The sequence below is a fragment of the Hibiscus syriacus genome, unplaced genomic scaffold, assembly GCF_006381635.1.
Source record: "Hibiscus syriacus cultivar Baekdansim isolate YM2019G1 unplaced genomic scaffold, ASM638163v2 tig00110940_pilon, whole genome shotgun sequence".
In the NCBI taxonomy this organism is placed as follows: domain Eukaryota; kingdom Viridiplantae; phylum Streptophyta; class Magnoliopsida; order Malvales; family Malvaceae; genus Hibiscus; species Hibiscus syriacus.
In genome coordinates, this window is record NW_024062923.1 from 1,165,048 (window position 1) to 1,166,840 (window position 1,793).

At 36.0% G+C, this 1,793-nt stretch overlaps 1 protein-coding gene across 1 annotated transcript; it reads right to left on the minus strand.

Annotated features, from left to right (window-relative positions):
* Window positions 1–333: 333 nt before the first annotated feature.
* Window positions 334–1,503, minus strand: LOC120147681. Its single transcript, XM_039160991.1, has one exon. It carries the CDS (start codon window positions 1,353–1,355, stop codon window positions 471–473), a length of 885 nt encoding a protein of 294 aa, XP_039016922.1. The 5' UTR covers window positions 1,356–1,503; the 3' UTR covers window positions 334–470.
* Between the last annotated feature and the right edge of the window lie 290 nt (window positions 1,504–1,793).

Sequence of the window (1,793 nt, forward strand, 5' to 3'; positions counted from 1 at the left end):
AAACAACATGTCACATTCAGAGTTTATTCATACAGAGCCTCTGAATCATTCAGCATTTGAATCATTCAGCATTTGAATAATTCAGCGCTTATCATTCTGAAGTAAACAAACAGCCCCTTACTAACGATATTAACTCAAGAGTGAAACACATAACTGACATTCACATGCAAGTCCAAACAATATAGTAAGCAACACATCTCATTCAAGGCAAGAAGATTAATACTATGACGAGATTAGAACATAGATGCATATCATCATGCAAAACTTCAGTTCATCAAATTTTGAAGCCATACAAACTACAAAGCACAAATTAAACACAGATGTGATAGTTAATCAGTTTACTGAATGATTAATAGCTGAAAAAAGTTTCACTGGTCATATAACAATTCTAAACAAAGAATACCAAAACTTACCTAAAAACATGATGGACAGTCGCATTTGTTCGGTTTTAGCATCTACGATCATGGTATCTAATGTGAAAGAGCTTGCTTCTCCTCATATAACTTCAAAAAATAAGGATCCTGAAAAGGGGTCACAAATCTCTGGAGGAACTGTTTTTCAGTATACAGCAACAAAGAACAAACGGAGTATTTCTTGATCAGACCTCTGGATAACAGAGCCTTAAGAACCGAACACCTAGGAATAATTCTCCTCTCCAAGCTATAGGAAAGGACAACTGGATGGTCTGCAATATAAGAAGATTTCAAGCTCATTTCGTTGACAAAGAAATCCATAATCGCGGAGATCTTATGCTCGGAAAAGATCATACACCTAGGATACTTCCCAAAAGCAGAAATAATATCTTCATCAGACCATCCCCATTGCTTAAAAACATTAAATTTCCTTTCCCATGTCGATTTGCTAATCTGTATAAAAGCTTGAAGTGCTATAAGGAAATATTGCTTTAAGGGATCAAAACCCAATTTCTCAACTTCTTCAGCTGTTCTTCGGAATTTTTCAGGATTCACAGCAAAGATTCTTGGGTGAACAATAAGTTTATTCACAAGGATCGATTCAGGCACCCCTTTCTCTCGCAAAACCGCGATGTTACGAGCCAAGATGGACTCTAAATTGAGTGTAAGAATGCTTGAGCAATTCTTGTAAGCTAGAAAAACATTATAATCACTACATTGAGTCAAATCCTTAAAGAAGTTGAAACCGGGGACAATTCTGTTATCTAAATCATATTCTAAAGCATGGGGATTTGAAGATAAGACCCTTTTAAGCTCAGAACGTGAAATACTTTTAGAGAAAAAGAATTGGAATTTAGGCACAAGGGATTTATCAGGATTTGTCAAAAAGCAATCTGGGTCTTCTCCTAATGAGGTTTCTGATTTGGGATTGTGAGAAGCCATGGTTCTTGAAGAAGCTGATAACAGAGTCAGGCCTTTCGGAGGATTCAAAGTGTATTGTTTTGGAAACTGATAAAGCGGATTCTGGAGAGAACCCACAAGAATTTATAAGGTAAGAAACTGTAAATGGGTGTTCATTGCTTGGAATCTTTGAAATGAATCTAATAGATAATGAATTTACTGCACAATTTTGAATAAAACTGAGATACAGAGGTGCTGGTGAAACCCTTCTGATTCCACCTCTAATGGAGATTAGTGTTTTGCAGAAATAATAAAACATGGTTCAATCATCACAACCCAGAAACTTAACTTCAAAAGTACACAGTGAAATGAAAGCCAAAGTGAAGAGAAAAAAAAATGTAATTTTCAACTTAACCGGTTATCGTCTTGGTCGGCTCGGCTGCATTCATTTGAACCATTCTTTGTAATGTTGCAAGTTGC